This window comes from Indicator indicator, chromosome 9, assembly GCF_027791375.1.
Source record: "Indicator indicator isolate 239-I01 chromosome 9, UM_Iind_1.1, whole genome shotgun sequence".
Classification (NCBI taxonomy): Eukaryota; Metazoa; Chordata; class Aves; order Piciformes; family Indicatoridae; genus Indicator; species Indicator indicator.
In genome coordinates, this window is record NC_072018.1 from 30,743,252 (window position 1) to 30,762,056 (window position 18,805).

The 18,805-nt window shown below is 40.3% G+C and overlaps 1 protein-coding gene across 1 annotated transcript in view; it reads right to left on the reverse strand.

Moving 5' to 3' along the window:
* The window catches only part of KIF13B (kinesin family member 13B), a 145,121-nt gene that overhangs the window by 57,881 nt on the left and 68,435 nt on the right, over positions 1-18,805 (reverse strand). The window contains exons 11-17 of the mRNA XM_054383379.1: positions 18,542-18,654; positions 17,994-18,105; positions 12,352-12,564; positions 8,277-8,387; positions 4,834-4,968; positions 2,365-2,495; positions 1,575-1,661 (exon numbers count right to left, since the gene is read on the reverse strand). Coding sequence (XP_054239354.1) covers positions 1,575-1,661; positions 2,365-2,495; positions 4,834-4,968; positions 8,277-8,387; positions 12,352-12,564; positions 17,994-18,105; positions 18,542-18,654 — 902 coding nt within the window. The remainder of the gene's footprint in view (positions 1-1,574; positions 1,662-2,364; positions 2,496-4,833; positions 4,969-8,276; positions 8,388-12,351; positions 12,565-17,993; positions 18,106-18,541; positions 18,655-18,805) is intronic.

The window sequence follows — 18,805 nt, forward strand, 5'->3', positions numbered from 1 at the left end:
GGTTTGGAATCTCTCCAGAGAAGGAGACTGCACAGCCTCTCTAGGCACCCTGATACAGTGCTGCAACACCCTCACAGGGTGGAACTTCCTGTGTTCTAGTTTCTGCCTGTTGTCCCTTGTTCTATCACAAAAGAGACTGGCTCCATCTTCTGTGAGTGTAGTTTTCCTCAGGGTAAACAGGAGAGTTCAAAGCATTCTACACTTTAATAATAGAGACTACCTAATATTACTAAAAATATAGTTTAGATCACCATTAATTTTTTCAGTCCTCCCACGTCCAAATAATTTTGAGGCAACAATGAAATTATATCCCACTTGTTATACAGATTCTTCTTTGCAGTATAAAAGAAAACAATTATGTTTGAGATTCCCGTTTAAATCCACTGGTCTTTAATCTATTTCAGACCAGCCTCAGAGGGTTTCAACAATACAATCTTTCACAGAAAACTCTGACCAGTGATCCTGTCAGATACAGGAAGGTTGTAGCTGTGGCTGGAGATGGAACTCTGGAGAACAGAGAACACAGTGACCTAAGACCCAGATCATTATATAAAGTAGGTCAAAAACCTAATGCCTTTACTGCAAAATCTGAAAGGCAACATATCCAAGTCAAAGCTCAAGTGTAAACTTTCCACTGTGGAAGAGAAACTACTTAGTATTAATATGATACTGAACCACACTGAAGTTACCAGACCAAAAAGTAAATCTCTTCAGTGAGATAACAGCACTGATAATTACAGCAAGGTCTCCATCGGTAAAGTTACAGTACCTTGAAAATACAAGAAGTAATGTCAGTCTAGTTCTCTGAAATCATGCACAGCTGCTATAACTAAAGGGCATGTGTAGAGAAGGTGGTGCCAAACTCTTCAGTGGTGCTCAATGACAGGACAAGGGGCAGTGGGTACAAACTAGAACAGGGGAGGTTCTATCTGAACATGAGGAAAAACTTCTTCCTGTGAGCGTGTTGGAATACTGGAAGTGGTTGCACAGAGAGGTTGTGGAGTCTCCTTCTCTGGAGTGATTTCAGATCTGCCTTGACATGACCCTGAGCAACCTGCTCTGGGATCCCCTGCTTTTGCAGGGGGGCTGTACTGGATGATCCCCACAGGTCCCATCCAACTTCCACCATTCTGGGAGATTCTGTGATTCTGTAGTCTTTTTTTGAGGTAAGTCACCCCAATCCCAAGGCTTTGTGTGTAAAACCAAATTCCTACTCCTTTAAAAAACAGTGGCTTGATGGTACTGATAATTCCTATGGGGGAAAAGCCAAATGCAATAATCGAGCAGAATCTTAAATCCTGACGGGTCTCTGAGCAACCTGATCTAGTTCAAGATGTCCCTGCTCACTATAAGGGCATTGGACTACATGGCCTTAAAAGGCTCTTTCCATCAAAACATTCTATGATGCTATAACAGCATTCAAGAAGAGTCAAGCATAAGCATTGCCTTTATAATCTCAGTGAAAAAGAAATTGCCTCCCCCTGCAGCTTGAATGCTCCACCGACACATCTCCTTATACCTTAAGATAAAGCAAAGTTGGTGCAAGCTCACAATTTCTTTAATATCTTTTGTACCTGAAGAAGTGGTTGTTTCCCCACAATATTCTGTCTCCATGATGCAGCTGGATAGGACACACGACAGCTGAACCGTTTACAAACGTCCTGTGAAAAGGCAAAAATTTAAAGCAGATACATCAATATAAAGTTTATTTTTTTTCCCCAGTACTACTTACTTTATTGTAACTACTTAAGGTAGAAGAACAGGTTTAGGGATTGCCAAAAGGCAAATTATCCCCATAAGCTTCATTGATTTGCCCTGTGCTGTTTCATAAACACCTGAAACTCATCTTCTTTTGCTTGTTTAAGCTTATGGAGTTCAATACCATGAGTCACAGTAAATGTGAAATTACTGAATTCTATGTAGCTAACAGTAAACTATTGGAGATGCTGATGATGCATGTCATTTTGTGATCAATTTGAATATCCCATCTGCTTTTCAAGTACTGCTGCTTAATCAAATAAAGCAAAAAATGCTTCAGCAGCTCTTTGCATAGCAACAGATTTCCCGGAAAATTAATTCAGATTTTGATAGAATTGCAGCTACACAGCTGCAAATCAGTATTTACTCACTGAGAACGTACACAACTTACTCATCCTCTCTTTGGAAACTTAAACTACGAACACCATCACTGAGTTGGCAGAGAGGTAAGATGGCAATTAAAACAAAATGTAAAAGCAGGATACAACAAATAGAATTATCTACATTGAGAATATAGAAATGTTTATCTTTTTTGTACCACTAATCATAAAATACTAGATAGAACCACAATTATTATACATCTGGAGCTGTATTTGATTTCTTTACCTAGTATTTTTTTGAGGTGTTAACATAACCTGTCCTTCTGGGGTGATGTCTATGATGCAGTGTTCAGGAAGAATTCCCATTCCACACAGCTGGATATCTTGAGAATTGTCTGAGCCTATTAATGTGTGCTCCTGGGGAAAATTAATTCAGGTGTTAGCAAAAAGATTGCAAAAGTTCACCAGTTCTAACTCAGCCGTTCTCCTTTTGGATGTATCTTGTCATCTAGTGCTGATATTTTAAAGCTGTTCCATACTTCCCTTAGAGGGGAAGAGGGGAATGAAACATTGCAAGCAAATCATAGAATTCTTCAGGCTGGAAAAGACATTTAATATAATTGAGTCCAACCATTAACCTAACACTACCAAATTCTGCTGCTAAATCATGTCCCTCAGCACCACATCTACACATCTTTTCAATCCCTCCATGGATGATGACTCAACCAATCCCCTGGGCAGCCTGTTCCAGGGCTTGACAACCCTTTTGGGGAAAAAATTGTTCCTCATGTCCAGTCTAAACCTCCCCTGATGCAACTTGAGGCTGTTTCCTCTCGTCCTGTCACTTGTTAATTGGTAGAACAGACCTCACTGTGCAGTCAGAAAGGTTTACAGGCAATGATTAAATACAAAGATGAAACCCAAAGATGAAGAGGTTTCTGTAATTAATTATATGGAACTTAGTGCCTAAGGGCCAAGAGCATAAAGGAGTTCAAAGAAGAATTAAGACAGATTCACAGTGGTTAGTTCCATGGCTATGACACAGGTTCCACCTAGATCATCCAACATCTTAGGAACATCCTGAAGTACTCAAGGTGTGAGGAATTTGGCAGATGAAGGATCACTCCACACATGCCCCAATGCTTCCCTTTCTTTTTTAGGCACCTCTAACCAATTTTTGAGGAACAGATTCAAAAACTCAGGTCAGATCAAGCCCTCTAAAATATATGTAGCTCAGCATTAAAGAGTTTACTCTCATTTAAGCAAACATGTACAAGTAGTTTCATCAACAGAATTTCAAAGCACAAGGATTTTTACAGCAAAATTCATGCCAGGTGAGGTTGGATGGGGCTGTGAGCATCCTGATTTAGTTGAAGATGTCCCTGCTCACTGCAGGGGGGGTTGGACTAGATGGCTTTTAAAGGTCCCTTACAACACCCAAAATTCTGATTCTATGAAATTTCTCTACCAATGAAAACAAATTTGTGTTATTAAAAAAATAATAAATTAATGACTAACTGAAATACAGAAAAGTATCCCATGCAAAGGGGTTTTCTCTAAAAAATGAAAGTAGCACAGCAACACCCAAAACTTTTTCTGGTGAAAAAATCAGCTGGTGCTGATTGGTCAAGGCCGTTTTCTGAGCAGGCTTTGGCCTCAATGTACTCTTGCCTGTTCACAATGAACACCATAAAAGTAGGTTCTGTTTCAATACCTTTCAGTGTCAAGGCTGGTTTAGCAGCTTGAGTCACAATTTAGACACCTAGATACAAGGCTTCTGGAAAGTATTCAATTATTCTCCCAAAACTTCAGCTCAGCTCTTTTGTCCTTTTTAATGTTTTTTAGCAGATGCAACATTGACAAAGTGCTTTTCCTTGCTTTCATTGAGATATCACAAGCAAAAATACCTGGTATCAGAGGATCATGTATTTCCTGAGAGAACTAAACCAAAACCATCTTTCAGCCAAATTGCTAATTTTGTGGTTGTTTTGAGAGTTACTACAGACCACTTCAAAAAGAAGAGAATGATTTAATGTGGAGCTTAAACTGCCAATGTTTTTACACTGCTAAATTTATAGAGCTTGTACTCTGAAATGTGACTTAAAAATGGTTGTGCCTTATTTCTTCTCCTAACTCCACATCTACAGTGTGTTGAACTAAAATAAACTCCCCAAATGTTTCAGTGAAGAGTCCAAAAGTCCTATCATGCATTTTAGGTTTAACATTAGTAAGGGGGAACTACACAGCAGCAGAAATGCTAAGGCAGAACACCATTTGATTTTCATTCCTGTCAAATTGCATGAAGAGGAATAAAAATGCAGTTTATACACTGAAGGAGTCTGAATTTGGACCTCACATGTAGAAGCAGCAGATTACTGATACGCCCAGTCTTTATACAAAACAATTTTCTCAGTAAAACCTTGTGTAAATTGGCACAAAACCCACAAACCAATAAAAACCAAAGCCACACACACACAACCCCCCCAAAACCAACAAAAAGCCAAACCTCAAACCAGCAGTTTCTCAAAAGGAACACCTCTAAATTTCTTTCAAAAGACAAAAACATAAAATCCCCAAGCTTTCCTTGCCATGATGAATTAGATTTGAAATAAAAAGGTTTTACCCATTTTTACTGAAGCAGTAAACATAGAAGAATGCTTTAGATATACAATTCTCTAAGTACACCTCTGACAATTGCATTAGATGCCCACTTCTATTAAAAAAATATTATATATATCTCAGTATTTATTTTTACCTTTAAATAGTAAACCAGAAGTTCATTGAGAGCTGGGTCTGCATTCAAATTTACCAGGAAGCACTTATTATCCCCAACTTTTATCCCAGAAGACTGAAGAGATATGCCAAGGCTTTCCAACTGTTTCTGACGTTCCTGCAAGAGAGTAGCCATCAAAAAAAAAAACAAACCTAAGATGAGTGATCAGCCTTTCAAAAATACATTCCTATCTGCCAAAGCCACAAGATAAAATGATGGACTGCTGGTTCTGAAGAAGTCAGCTCTTTCTTCTGCAACAGGTTACACAGAAAAGCCTTCGTTTTATCAAGCTGTGATGAGGAAATCTTTAATTTCTCTTGTCCTTCCACCTCTGCTCTCAGACAGCTACGTGCTGTGGTCTCACACAGTTGCATCTTCCCAGTGAAAGAGGAAAACAGCTGAGAGCAGCACACTGTGGTACTGTAGGAGCTTCTCCATGACCTCACTGGAACAGCAAAATGCTACCACAAAGACATCTCTAGAGCCCTTTATTTTCCTCTTTTGAGCTAAAAGGCAACAAGTTAGGTTAAATCCCTGCCAAGTCAAGCTCCATGTCTATCTTTTATTCCAGAGCAATCAAAATGACAAAAAACTGGCAACCTGCTATTTAAGTAATGCAAATAACACTTCCTGCTGAACAAGAATAGTAGCATTTTGGATGGTGTTTTGTTCTTGTCAATAGACTTCATAGAATCCAACAACAAAGCATTACTGTGCAAAAATGTACATCTCTCAAAGGGAAGTGTTTGGGGGAAGACTAGAGCAGTGAAAGAGGAACATTAAACATTTCTGACTTAAGAACAGAAAGGGATTCTTCTACCATAACTAGTGAGATTGTTTCCAGGATGATAAAGAAACTGAAATGAGACTCACTATCCACAACAGCAAACATTTAAAACACAAACATGGGAGGCATCTCATAGAATTACTAGGTGGAAGCACAAACAGGGGAGAGTAAAAGAAGTAAGTTAAAAAAATACAAGAGACCCACAATGTTTTCCCCGTGATCCTGAAATTGAAAAAAAGAAGTAAAAATTAGCAGAGATTATGTAGGAATAATTCTGGAATGTTTATTAAGGTTCTGACTTTTGCCTATTATTTTGCTTTGTATTAAGATACATAGTATGTCATAGTATGCAGTGAAATTCTCTGTTTAGTACTGCAGTTGTATCATGTCTAATCTTGATTGAAAAGAATAGGAACCACAACTTAATCTTTGTTTTCTTTATCCTGTCTCCCCACACTTAAAAAGCCAACATAATGTCCTTGTGAGGCAAAGTCATGTGTGTGAGTGTGTGAGAGAGAGAGAAAAACAAAGAACAGAGGAAAAACTGCAGTGTGATGTCAAAGATCTCTCTTCCGATAATCTGTGCCAGGCTCTGAAGTTTGCATCGTTCCTTATTATCTAGTGAGATAAAGAATGTGTTGCCCAAAGGAGGACTTGGCCCACAGTCTGAATCTCTTAAGATTAACTTAGATTAATTTAAAGAGAATGAGCCAGTTGCTGTTAATTTCTGCTCAAGACCTAATGTTAATTAATTTATACATTCAAAATGCATTAGAAGTGTGTCAAATACCCATTGAAAATGTGAAAAATTGCCTGCTCATTGTCTTTAAAGCTTTGAACCCCTATTGCTGCTCCATCTCTACACACTGCCTCTTTGATAGTCCTCATTCTTTTATGAAGCATCATCCTTTCCTCAAAGATTTACAGTCATCTCCCCATCCTACCCGCCTACCCTGCTACAATCTGACAGACAGATGTAGGTGGATGCTGGCCAAAACCAAAATCACTTGACAAGCCTTGACATAAATGCCTTTAACCTTGGGCCTCTGATAACCTACTGAAGATAGCAGAAAGCTTTTTCCACTGGCTTCCAAGTGGTCTTGAAACAGCCTTATACTGTACAAACAATAGCCCCTCCTGCAAAATAACCCAAATTTTCTATAGCTGCAAAGCTCATGAAATTCCCAGCACCAAAACACTGACACATGCTGCGAATTTAGAGGCAGAGAGGAGAGTGAAAGCAAGCAGCTACATGCAAACATCAAGACAGGCTTAAGTCTGTTGAGCTCATTACTCCAGTTTTTCACCTTCTTCAAACACTCAGTTTCTATGCCCAGAAATTATTGTGTAGGTTGACAGCAGAAATGTTATCATTATTATTACTCATTCTTATGCACAAGTAGAAAAACTGTTGGCACGAATCTGCAATGAAAGTCGGGAAGCCCTCATAGTCACAAGCAGTATTTCACAGAATCACAGAATGGTGGACATTGGAAGGTCATGCCCAGGATCACATCCAGGCAAGTTTTGAAAGTCTCCAAAGAAGGAGACTCCACAACATCTCTGAGTAGCCTGTTCCACGGCTCCAGCATCCTCAAAGGAAGGTTTTTCCTCATGTTCAGATGGAACTTCCTGTGTTTCAGTTTGTGCCCATTGCCCCTTCTCCTGTCACTGGGCACCACTGAAAAGTGTCTGGCCCCATCCTCTCGACTACCACTCTTTCTTTAGATATTGGTAAGCATTGAGAAGATGCCCCCTCACAGTTCTCCTCTTCAGGCTGAACAGCCCCAGGTCTCTCACAGCCCTTCTTTCCCAGACAGATGCTCCAGTCCCCTCATCATCTTTGTAGCCTTGGTTGGACTCTCTCCAGTAGTTCCTTATCTCTCTGGAACTGAGGAGCCCAGAACTGCAGTTCTCAAGATGTGGCCTCACTTTTTGACAATGGATTTTTAAAATTGAAGTCAAAACAGACTGACTGTGTCATTTACAAGAAGGCTTTTTATCAAAGGCTATGTTTTCTCCATATGTATTACAAGCTATTCATCACTTTTCAATAGTCCTCCCCTTGATGAGCTCCCTACTGTAGATACACACATCAGCATATGTGTGGTAAGGATTGGAAGCATCATGCTAAAGTTGTGGCACTCTGCACAATTTTTCACCATCAACTTCATAAGCAGTAATGGTCTGAGGCCCTAAATATCAGGTACTAAAAGATCCAGGGATCCTGAAGAGCTGTTTTTTAATGCTCTGAATGCCTTTTGCCTTGTGTACTGAAGCATGCTCTACATAGCCTTGCATTTAACATTCTCAACACTCCATCTTTCATGGCAAACAGCAATTTCACTGTCTGAAGAATATAAAACCCCTGTAATCTTCTCATCCGTGGATTATTATTGTTTTAAATAACATCTCCATTTGCATACAGTGACAATTTATTGTTGTCAGTGGAATAGTAATCTGGGAGGCACCCAGCTATCACAGGAATTAAGTGAAGCTTTTCAAAAGGGCAGTAAGCTTGACCTACTTACCCATAAACGTGGGTAGAGAGTCAGACACTCTATGAACTGACAGACAAAGGAAACAAGTCTATTTTTCTTTAAAAATTAGGGGGGGAAACAGTAAGTAAGCAGCAAACCTGTGCTATCTCTTCAGTTTTTCTTAATTTTTCTTCCCAGGTCACAGTCATTTCCTGAATCAACTTTTCTGATTCCTCCAGTCGTTCTTTTAATTCTGGTGATTTCATAGCCTGCAGAAATAAAACAGGAAAGCTTGTCGTGCTTTGGGTTTTTTTTTTCACACTGCTGTCACACAGATATGGATAAAAGGAAACATAATGTTGCTTATTTTCTGAGGCATACTTACCAGTAAGTAAAAAGGTTTTTAAAATGCATATTCCATATAAATGCAGAATCTATCTAAAGTTCATTTAATTAGGATCAAGTACAGATGCTGACGTGTAGCATATACTTCATATATAAAGTATACTTCATATACTTTAATGCAAGCCAATTAGATGATACTGGCAGATTTGCACAAAGATATTCAGATGCAAACTAATCTCATTTCTATACCAATACAAGCATCCCAAATGACTCATACATGAAACAATCTTGCTTCTAAAGATACTGCTGATCTGGCCACCATCATCTCAGCTGTTGTTCCCTCAAAAACAGAGAATCACAGAATGCTTCAACTTGGAAAGGACCTTTAAAGGTCATCTAGTCAAACCACCCTCCAGTCAACAAGGACATCTTCAACTAGATCAGCTTGCTCAGGGCCTCATTGCCCATGACCTGAAACAATTTCAGGGATGAGACATCTACCTCCTCTCTGAGTATCCTGTTTCAGTGTCTCCACATCTTCAGTGTAACAAATTTCTTCCTTGTATCTAGTCTAAATCTAATTAAGTTTTAAAAACTCTTTTAGTTTAAAACCATCACCCCTTGCCCTGTCACAATAGGCTCTGCTGAAAAAAAAAAAAAAAAAAAAGTCGTACTGAAAGGCTGCAATAATGCCTCCCCAGAGCCTTCTCCGGGCTGAATGACCCCAACTCTCTCAGCTTGTCCTTGTAGGAGGCACTGAATATCTCCAGTCACTTAAACTGCCATCTAATCAAATTATTTTTATTGTTCATTTTGTTATGGCCTGATGGGTGTGGGAGTTTTTTCTTTCTATAGTAAGTATCACATAAAGTGTTGTGGTTCCCCACCTCTACATATGCATTTCACAGAGTGGATATCAAAAGAAGCCTTACAACATGCTTCTGGACACTGGAATTCAGTTTTCTTGCTAGTACATCACAGCTCTAATTTTTGTTTTGTGCAATACTCAAAGGCCCTTCAGCATAAGAAGATGCCCTCACTACCCATCAGACACTCCAGCAACTGCAAGGACCTTAACATTTTTATACTAGATATATTTCTTTCCTGCAGTGTCAGTACTGCCATGCTCCTCCTCTACTGTCTGGAAGAGGAAGCCTGTGGACTTCCTCACATCATTATTTCACTACTGCTAACAAGATGGAAATGGTTTTGGCTGGTAGGTATTTATGCAATGCAAATTAAACAACACAAGCATCATTCTCCATCAGATACTCCCTTACCACAAAACCCAGGAGTCCTCACAGGAATCCAACTCAGAGTGGTCTGATTACATTGCAGTTTATTCAAGAAAAGGAGTGTCAGGAGTGGAAAATCCTGCTTTAAGACAGGAGTTTCCTCTGCTTCAAGACACAACAGTCCCTAGGCACTGTCAGCTGCTATGTCCCATGTAGTCTTTCTGATTAATATCTCAAATATCTAAATACAGGGTATAAAGGGAACATGAACTCCACACAGGAAAAGAAAACAAAGCCAAGGTAATCTCCAGAGCAAAGATTTATCATGATTGATAAAACCTGATCAGTGTAAAGGTGCTGAACAGGAAAATGAAGCCTTCACGGAGGAATATGAAGACTCTCAAGTCTAAGTCTTGTTTGTCCATTTATTTGGACCTGAGACAAAACTGCTCAACATTTTAATGTCCTTTAATTGTAAAACAAGCTTGGTAATTCTTTTCACTCCCTACAATGCTTATAAAAACAGCAGATATATGGGTCCAGAATCACAGAAGAGCAGCAGGTGTGCTTCTGTGCTGACAGCAGCTAGTTTAAATTCCCAGCTTAGGAAGGAAAAGCTGGTGGCCTTGATACAGACAAATTAAAGCATGTGGAATTAACTTTGACAAGAGAAGATCAAAATGTGTGGATTTAAAAAAGGGGAAAAGAGGATAATGCCTTACTCTTCCAGAAGGAAAAAGAAGGCAAACTGTCAAGTGCTGTTCTGCCTTGGCTGCTTAGGAGGAAAAAGGATGCCGACACTAAAAGTTAAAAAAGAGACAAACCCACAATCTGGCAACCTCTATATTTGGAAATGAGCCTTGAAAATGAAACCTCACTGTCATAAAAGGTCAAGGTTTGTTCACATAAAAACCCCCAACTTACTTATACACATTTCTTCAAGAGCAGTTAGATGGGCTACAAATGTAATAAACTGAAAGGAGAACAACACAATGAATATGGGTTTTGACCTTTAGTGTGTAGCCTCTTAATAACCAGCTACACTTTTTTTTTTCTGTGCTTTTTGTCAATGCCACTGAGATGACAACTAGGGTGGGAGAAGAAAATATTTATGAATTCATATTTAGGAAACACTACTTCATTACTTTGGAAAGTTGCCATTATTTTGGAATTAATGCTCACATATGAAACATGTAGGGAGTCCTTGCATCTTTCAGATCCTGTTATGTCTGTGGTTGGTGTTTTAGAGGAATTTTTAGATATTTAACTTGAAATACATTAAAGAAACTGATGTATGCTTTTTAGATGCTTAGCATACTAAGGAGCTGAAATGAGAACAGTCCAAAGTCCACTAGTTATTTCCAATATCACAGCCAGCATTCCCTGTGTACCTCATGAGACAAACACTGTAGCAATAATATTTCTAAATTGCAAACAGAATGGATTGTGTCATCATTGCTTTGTCACATTTGAGAACAGAACTCAGAATTACACCAGTTCTTGGCATTCATCTAAAATTTAGAGCATGCTCCTTTCAACCTTTGACTGAGGTAGCTATGCAGATATTCGTGATATTGCCTAACCCCTGTAAAGCTTCAGTCTTGACTCCAATCTTACTCCTGCCTCTGTGTCCTCACGCTTTTGATCTCTATCTTGCAGTAAACCCAAGACTGATCAACAATCTGTTCAAACAGAACGTGGTATTACATTATCACTCTTGTTTCAAGACTAATGTAGAGAAAAATGGGAAGAAGTTATATAAAGACAGATTTCTTGTGTTTGTGGTGTTCATTTTCAGGAGCCAGGTAAGATAGTCACAGAATCCCAGCATGCTGGGGGTTTGAAAGGGACCTCTGGAAATCATGCATCCCAAACCCTGCGCTAAAACAGGGTCACCCAGAGCAGGTTTCACAGGATTATGTCCAGGTGGGCTTTGAATCTCCCCAGACAAGGAGACTCCACCAACTCTCTGGGCAACCTGTCCCAGTGCCCCAGCACCACCACAGGAAAGAAGTTTTTCCTCATCATCAGACGGAACTTCCAGTGTTACACTTTGCACCTTTTCCCACTGTCCTGTCACTAGGCACTACTGAAAAAAGATCAGCCTCTTCCTCTTGACATCCACCCTTTTGATACTGAAAAGCATTAATAAGATCCCTTGCCCAGTCTTCTCTTCTCCAGACTAAACTGCTCCCAGTGTCTCATCCTCTCCTCATCAAGACAGATGCCCCAATCCCCTCAGCACCTTTGTAGCCTCTGCTGGACTCTCTCCAGTAATTTCCTGTCTCTCTTGAACTAGAGAGACCGGAAGTGGACAGAATACTCCAGATGTCATCTGACCAGAGCAGAGGTGAAGGGGAAAATAATCTCCCTTGACCTGCTGCTTACAATCCTCTTAAAGCACCACAGGACACTATTGGCTTGGCCATAAAGGCACATTGCTGGCTTATGGTAAACTTATGGTAAACACTCCCAGGTCCTTCTCCAAAGTGGCTTTCCAGCAGGTCAAGCCCTAACCTGTACTGGTGCATGGGGTTATTCCTCCACAGGTGCAGGACTTTACACCTGCCCTTGCTGAACTTCACTAGGTTTCTCTAAATCCTGACAATGGGGTTTACAGGACTTACTGGCTACTCAAGACTAAAATCTATACCTCTGCTTTTGTGAGCTGTTCTCGCAGCTTCTCCACTTCCTCACGGAGGTCGCGAATAATGCGAGCGTTGGGGTCTTCGTTCACCACAGCATGATTCACGATGTTCTTGGCCCGGTCTGCATACCTTAGTGTTGAAAGGGTCTCATCATAGTTGTCTGCTGCTGGGCTTACTGTTGCTACCATGGCAGTCTTGCTATTACCACCAAGGCTATCCTGGAAAGCAGCAGAAATCATAAAATTAAAACATTTCAATCAGTCAATGAACTTATGCAGCAAATAACAACCTACAGCTGGGAGTAGATGGAGGCAAGTAATAACAGAAGCATTATTGTCATTGCTGCTTGGTCCTGCATTAGTATTTTAAGATGTGCAAATCAAGAAAAATTCTTATTTTCAGTCTTTTTGTTTGGTTGGTTTTTTTAAAGTACATTTAGTAAATGTCATTCTTGGCTTTCAGAATCAGTTTTAGCTTAAACAGAAATGAAAACAGTCTCCTTTGGTGCCTGCTAAGGGCTTCAAAGGTTTGTATCTATGTTTTGTACTCAGATTTATAAACTAGAAATACAAGCACTTCAACATTAAACTTCTCAGACACTACTGAAGGAGCTCAGGAAAGATCACAATGAATCTGGAGAATCTCATTTTAAGGACTGAAAGTGATATGTCACCAATAAGTACTTAATTTAAATTACTTAAAGGTCTCCTCAGAAGCAATACAGTTGATTTTTTTTTTTCCTTATAAACATTTCAGAATGTGGCTCTTTCCCAACTCCCCACTTTACAAAGATCACAAATCTAACTTGAGTTGTGAAAGAAGGAAGGGTGTGAAATCACATTCCTGCAAGGCAGTGTGTGAGGGAAAGGGGGAAAAGGGAAGGGGAAATGAGAATGGGGGAAAAGGGAAGGAGGGGGAAAGGGAAGGGGGGAAAGGGAAATGGGGGAAAAGGGAAATGGGGGAAAAGGGAAATGGGGGAAAAGGGAAATGGGGGAAAAGTGTGCCGGAGGTGTACGGGCCCCTGTGGGGCCCGGTCCTTGTCGGGTCCCCTGGACAGGGCGGCCCCGGCCCACAACGCCCCCCCCTCCCAACTCACCACCGTTGCCCCCATACCCCAGTGGTTCCCCGTCCCCCACTTTCCCCCTTTCCCATTTTCCCCCTGTCCCTATTCCCCCCGTGTTTTCCCCCTTTCCCTCTTTTCTTTCCCCCCTTCCCCCCCCTTTTTTCCCCCCTTCTTCCTTTTCCCCCTTTTCCCTTTTTCCCCCCCCCCTTTCCCCCTTTTTCCCCCCTTTCCCCTCCTTTTTTCCCCCTTTCCCTGTTTTGTCCCCCTTTGCCCGTTGTTTCCCCCGTTCCTTGTTTCCCCCGGCTTTCCCCTTTTTCCCCCCTTCCCTTTTCCCCCCTCCTTTCCGTTGCTTCCCTTTCCTACAAAAACACCGCCCCCCCCCATAGTGAAACCCTAACAGTACCTACACCCCGCCCCACAACATGAAAAACACATATGTGCAGCCCCACTAATATTTGGATGGGCATTCTGTTTGTTTAGGGAGGGAGTTATTTTTTATTTTTGTTTTGTGATTTTTGATTGGTTTGTGGGGTTTGGGGTTGTTTTTGTTGGGGTTTTTGGGGTGGATTTTTTTGGTGTTGATGTTGGTTTTGCTGTTATTGTCTGGTTTTACCCAATATTCCTTTCTGATATGAACCATGCTATTAACTTTCTCATCATCAGTAACCCATGAAATGTAGGTCAGGCATTGCCATTAGAACAATCTGACTACATTAGCTGCTTGTCTAGCCATTTCAATTACAAAGCACACATGTAGCTTTCCCTAGCAATCATTAAAACACCCCTTTAAGTATTTCCTTAAGACTCTTTATTTTCCTGTGTGATGACTAAAACAGTTTGACAGCAATCTGGCTGCTTCAGTGGTCTGACAAGCATTGACCACACAGACTGATGCTGCTTCGTGGCTGTACTGTTAGCATTCTGCTGTCTCTGGTCATGTAAAATGGCAGCCAGCATGGTTTGGGCAGGAAGGAACATTTAAAGTTCATCTAATCCAGCATCCTGCAGTGATCAGGGACATCTTCAACTAGATCAGGTTGCTCAGAGCTCCATCCAACTGGACTTGTTCCAGTGATGAACCCCTTCAGGCATCCTAGACCACAGACTGGAAATAACTAAATTTAGTTCTTTCTGAGACTAAACTAGCTCAGTCTTCTTTAGCACCAAGATTGCCATGAAAACAAAATGTAGAGAACAGAAGTTGTATTTTCAGTCAGTAAAACATGAAGGGCTTCTGACTAAAATGTTAAAACAGGATCTTAGTCTAATTTAACTTGATAAAACCAAGAAGTTGAAGCAATGACAAGCTATTTTGCTTCCTAGACATAATCTGATGCCACTCTTCGAGCTCTCCTCTTGCAATAGCATCTTTTACTTGTCACTTTTGTCTAAAGATCCTTAACAAAATTAAACAAAACTCCTAGATCTTGAGGTCTCCTGAACTTCACTCATTTCTCAGGTTTGTGGAGAGAACTTGTATGACTGATATTTCTAGTGTTAGAACATATTTACTCTGCTTCAGCATTATAATTAGAAGTTGAAACGTAGAGAGAATCATAGCTTATACGAACAGGCCTCTTTAAAAGAATAAATTCCTTCTTTGATCTTTAAATAAAAAAGTTTAAATTTCCCCCTTTCAAAACAAAGCTTCTCTTCAATGAGCTTGTTTGTTAAAACTCCAAAAGCCCCAACCCTTTTGTTTGCACTTGACATAGCTAGATGTTAAAGACACAAAGAAAGTTTGCTTGAAAGAAGGCAGAACAAAAGTGTGCTTCTATTTATGAGCTACAGCATGTGCTGTGCATGGCCATCGTCATTGCAGCTACAATGCATCAGACAGGTGCTAAACAGGAATTTCAGTCTGCTTTCTGGGTTTGTTTAGAAAGGGGACAGCATAACTAATTCCAACAACAACGCTAGGAAATTCGTTAGGAAAGTTTCCACTCTGCTTGCTCAGCCTGTTACAGCTGCATCAGGAACCCAAGCACACACATGCTGCTGGAGCAGAGCAAAGCTAACTGCGTGCTGGTTTTGTTCCCAGCTTCTTCAGAGACAGCCAAAAAGCACTTGTGAAATTCAACACTCAGTGTAAATATATAGATGCAAAATATATTTAAACAGTAAAAAAGCCTTAGGGCAAGGAACACTGAGAAGTGGGGACTTATTTTACTGTAGAAAAGCACAGACAGTCATTTGTGTGATGCCATTCTGATTTTTCTACAGTCCTCAGCACTGATCCCTAGTACCTGTGACGCTTAGCATTACAGAATCGTTAAGGTTGGAAAAGGCTTCCAAGATAATGAAGTCCAACCATTAACCTAGTACTGCCAACTCACCACTAAACCATGTCCCTCAGGCACCACAACCTACACATTTTTTTAACACTTCCACAGATGGTGACTCAACCACTGCCCTGAACAGCCTGTTCCAGGGCTTGAAAACCCTTTCAAGGGAAGACAGTGTTCCTAATATCCAACCTAAACCTTCCCTGGTACAACTTGAGGCCATTTCCTCTTGTCCTGTTACTAGGGAGAAGAGACCAACACCCACCTCACTCCAACATCCTTTCAGAGAATTGTAGAGAGTGAGAATATCTCTCCTGAGCCTCCTTTTTTCCCAGGCTAAACAAGCCCAGTTCCCTCAGCCACTCCTCACAACACTTGTGCACCACCTTTGTTATCCTTCTTTGGACTTGCTCCAGCACCTTGTAGTGAAGGACCCCCAATTACACTAAGGAGAAGACATAAATTGTTTCACAGTGGTCATTGTAAAAGATTAATTAACAGGCAGCATGGAGAAAAATAAAGGCCTGTGGTGTCAAGGGGTTACATGAGTAGAGGTTACATTTTACTTAAGCATGAAAGCAAACTTTGTTTTTAAATTTCTGTTTTTTATCTCCACCCACACCTCTGTATAACCTACAAGTAAACTTTCTTCGCACATGTGGAGTTAAATTACAGGGACATCAAATTCAAACAACATCTAAAAACACTGCTAAGAGTGGGTAGAGAACAAAATCTAGCTGGAGTGCTTGCAAAAGTAAGAGGATAAAAAAAAGGTTGGCACCAAAAATCAGTTTCTTCCCAGATCACATCTTTCTACTAACAAATACATTGGGGTTGGTCAGCCTGGAGAAAAGGAGCCTGGGGAGAGACCTTCTGACTCTTTCTATGACTTCCTGAAAGGAGGCTGGAACAAGGTGGAAGTCAGTCTTTTCTCCCAACTCAAAAGCAGCAGGACAAGGGAAAGTAACCTCAAGTTGTGCCAGGGAAGGTTTAGGTTGGATACTAGAAAAAACTCTCTCCATTGAAAGAGTGGTTAAGCCCTGGAACAGGCTTCCCTGGAAAGTGATTGAATCATCACCCTCAGAAATATTTAAAAGATGTGTAGATGTGGTGCTGAGGTACATGGATTAGAGGTGACCTGGCAGTGCTAAGTTAAGGGTTGGACTTGATGATCTCGAAGGTCTTTTCCGGCCAAAACAACTCTATCTTAGTTGCTCCTCAATAACAATAAAACAGAGTACCAGGGAAAAAAAGGAAACTTGCTAAGTTAGCATTTCTATGAGACATGGTTACAAAACATCCTGGTACTCAAATGATGAAAAATTTTAACAAAATGACAGGTTACAAGAACAAAACTGAAGTCATCTACATAGGACACCTAACTCAATAATCCTTCAAAATCCAAGTCAACCAAGACCACTCAAGCTGTACCAGAGAAGATAATAAAAAGAAAGAGAAACCATCTCTGATAGCAAGCAAGCTCTTGACAGAGAGCAATGGCTACATTTGTGCTTCCCACTCAGTCAGAGAACAGGAGAAATCCAGATGATGACAATATCTAAAAGCAAGCTTGCACTCCCAAGATTTTTGTCATCAGGATACCATGCATTACAGCCTGTCTAGAGAGGAACAACAAAACCAACAGCTTGCCTTTTAATTCGACATACAAATAACTCATAGTCAACAGTTTGGGGTTTTTATGCAGCCGCTACAGATCTTCATCCAAATACCATCATGGCACACTCTTTTCTCCCCTAAATAATTCCAAACAGTCCTATGCAGCACAGAAAGTTATTTCACATGAACATGATGTACAAAGTAACCTGACCTGTTCCTCAGACTTTAACTGAGATAATGCTCTGCTGCCAAAAGTACATTGACAAATATACTGCCAATTAGGAAAAAGTAACAGTCTTAATCAAGACCTTCAATGCCAGCATGCAAAATTCAGTTGCATGTGGCAGTGTCCCAAATTAAATTAGCTTTAAGGTTGTGTGTGAAGCTATGTGTCAACGGATCCATAAAACAGAATGCTTTCAACCTTGTGGGGTTTTGTTTGTTTGTTTGTCTGGCTTTTTTTTCAAGTTCTTTATTCTTTAGTCCATGTCAGCATGGACATAAAATATACTTAGCCTGTAGAGGCTTATATCCAGCTGATTTTCCAAAGACAATTACGTTTAACATCAAAATGTGAAAACAAGGCCAAAGAAAAGCATTTTCTTTAGTTCAGTGGGACTCTTCTCCCCTTTTCTTCCCTTTTATTTCCCTTTTAAAAAACCTCCAAGATCAGAGTACTTACTTTAAGTAACCAAGTGAGCACAGAATCACGATAAGGAACAAATTTGTTCTTGTTCTTGCCTGCAGCCTGATCTGCCAGGGCAGAAATGACCAGCCCAAGAGTTGTGAGGGATCTGCACAGATAAGCAGTGATTAACAAGTATAAAAATTCCTAAGTCAAAGGCACATTTAAACAGTCACTTTCTCTGCAAAAACAAGTTCCAAGGAACAAGTTTCTAGCAAAGTTTTGATCATTCTCCCTATAAAGAAGCTCTATTCCTTGTTCCATTTTTTCAGCCTTAACAACCAGGTCCTCACAACACAATTGTGTGGTAGTTGCAGGAACACAAGTGAAGAATGGAAAACACCTTCCATTTTAAACAGGCAGAGATCTCATTCAAACATCTGAGAGTACTGTATGTCAGGAGGAGAAGGAGAGAGAAGGGAAGAAGAGAACTGGCTGCAAGAACTTATAATGACTTTATTCTATTTTTCAAGTCTGTTTGATTTAGCAGTCATGGTTGTTTCCATAAAAAATAAAAGAGGATAAGAAACATTGTAGAGTCTTACTTGTTAATGTTGCTTCCTTCTTTCAGCCTGTCTCCTGCAGCACCAGTCTTTGTTGCCCTTTCACTACCTGCTAAATCCACCAGACTCAGCTTGCCCACCTTCTCACCTGATGTCTGCGAAAGGAACCAGAGAACAGCTGCTGTTAGTTCACTCAAGTTACATAGCTTGAAGTGTTGTCAAACAAAAATCAAGCTTTACGTCTTGATGTAGGCTGCTCTAACAGTTTTGAAAGTCGTTGGACTTGAACAATATTCTGTGATAACT